Source organism: Physeter macrocephalus, unplaced genomic scaffold (genome assembly GCF_002837175.3).
Source record: "Physeter macrocephalus isolate SW-GA unplaced genomic scaffold, ASM283717v5 random_1528, whole genome shotgun sequence".
Taxonomy (NCBI): Eukaryota; Metazoa; Chordata; class Mammalia; order Artiodactyla; family Physeteridae; genus Physeter; species Physeter macrocephalus.
In genome coordinates, this window is record NW_021146466.1 from 146 (window position 1) to 2,211 (window position 2,066).

The window sequence follows — 2,066 nt, forward strand, 5'->3', positions numbered from 1 at the left end:
CTGCCAGTGCGTCTGTCTCTTCTAAGGGCTACTTGTCATTGGATCTAGGACCCACCCAGATAATCCAGGGCAATCTCATCTCGAGATCCCTACTTTAATTGTATCAGTAGAGACCATTTTTCCTTAATGAGAGCACATCCACAAGTTCTATGATTTGGGCAGGGGCCTGTCTTCTGGGGGTCACCACTATACTCATTACCATCGCCGCCTATTTTTCTCACCAGGCTTGAGTGGAATGCCTCTTCCAGTGTGCTGCCCACCTTGGCCTCCGACAGCCCTGGGTTTGCATCTCCCTCTCTCTCACTGACTCGCTGTGTGACCTTGAGTCTGATGCCGCATGTCTCTGAGCCTCATTCATTCAACAAACTGATCGCCAAGCACTGTCCCAGACACTGAGGGACACCCCCGCCTCTGTGGGGCTCATCTCAGAGGATCTGACGGGATCACGGGGCACAAGCAGAATGAACTGAGGCCCCGACCCCATCCCGCCCGGTCCCCCACCGCGGGCCCCTCACTCCACGCCAACCACCCAGCCGTTGGGCTAAGTGGACGCACCCCAGGAGCCCTCACTCCCCTCCCTGACCCCTGGCCCGTGGCCCACCTCGCCCAGCTCCCGTGGCTGGTCCTGCCTCCGCCCCCGGGGCTCAGCCGGCAGCCCCAGCGGCCGGAGCTCCGCGTCTGGGCCGCCAAGGCTCAGCCTCCTGTGCAGGCCTGGCGTCCAGAGCTGGGATCTGCCCCGCCCAGGGCTGATGTCACAGAGGGCCAGCCAGCTCTGCCTCTGCGGGGCCTGGTGGCCGGGCCCCAGCGGCAGTGCCCTCCCCTCCCCCTGCCCTCTAGCGGAGGTGCTGGTACTATGAAAGGGTAACCCGCCCCGGAGCCAGCAGACTCCAGCCAGGCCCCCGTCGAGGGAGCCAGGCCCCCGTCGAGGGACCCAGGCCGCCGCTACCGCCCGCGCCCACCGGCCACACGGGCCCCAGGCCCGCGTCTCCTCACCTCCCCGGCCCTCGGCATGGCTGGGTAACCCGCCCCGGAGCCAGCAGACTCCAGCCAGGCCCCCGTCGAGGGACCCAGGCCGCCGCTACCGCCCGCGCCCACCGGCCACACGGGCCCCAGGCCCGCGTCTCCTCACCTCCCCGGCCCTCGGCATGGCTAACTACTACAAAGTGCTGGGGGTGCAGGCTAGTGCCTCCCCGGAGGACATCAAGAAGGCCTACCGCAAGCTGGCCTTGTGCTGGCACCCCGACAAGAACCCTGACAACAAGGAGGAGGCCGAGAAGAAGTTCAAGCAGGTGTCCGAGGCCTACGAGGTCCTGTCCGACTCCAAGAAGCGCCTGGTGTACGACCGCGCAGGCTGCGACTGGTGGCAGGCCGGCACTGCCTACAGCAGCCCCTTCGACAGCGGCTACACCTTCCGCAACCCCAAGGACATCTTCCGCGAGTTTTTCGGAGGCCTGGACCCCTTCTCCTTCGACTTCTGGGCCACCCCGTTCGGCAGCGAGCACGCGGGCTGGGGCCACGGGCTGCGCGGCGCCCGCTCGGCCGGCTTCGGCGAGCTCCCGGCCTTCGTGGAGGCTTTCTCAGCCTTCGACACCCCGGGCCGCAGCGGGGGCAGTGCCAGCCGTGCCACCTTTTCGTCTGCATCCTCTGCCGGCTCTGGCTCGGGCAGCTTGGGCTTCAGGTCGGTGATGTCGTCCACCGAGATGGTCAACGGACACAAGATCAGCACCAAGCGCATCGTGGAGAACGGGCGGGAGCGCGTGGAAGTGGAGGAGGACGGGCGGCTCAAGTCGGTGACCGTCGATGGCAAGGAGCAGCTCAAACAGGTGGACAGCAAGTAGGCGCCGCCCACTGCCTGTGCCCACCAACTGGGCGATGCTTAATAAACGTGCCGAGTGCGTTCACGGAGACAGCTGCCCGCTGGGTGGGGGGCGGGCAGCCTGGGCGCACCCGCGAGGCCCCGGGACGTGCCCAGCGCCTGGCGCAGGCTGATTGCGCGGGACGCCGCTCAGGCTCTGGGGTTAGGAGCTCCCTGCGCCTGCGCCCGCGCCCGCGCCCGCGCCTGCGTC

The 2,066-nt window shown here is 66.9% G+C and overlaps 1 protein-coding gene across 1 annotated transcript; it reads left to right on the forward strand.

Moving 5' to 3' along the window:
- Positions 1-1,145: 1,145 nt before the first annotated feature.
- DNAJB8 (DnaJ heat shock protein family (Hsp40) member B8) lies at positions 1,146-1,838 on the forward strand. The gene has a single exon (XM_007130842.1). It carries the CDS (start codon positions 1,146-1,148, stop codon positions 1,836-1,838), a length of 693 nt encoding a protein of 230 aa, XP_007130904.1.
- The last annotated feature ends 228 nt before the right edge of the window (positions 1,839-2,066 follow it).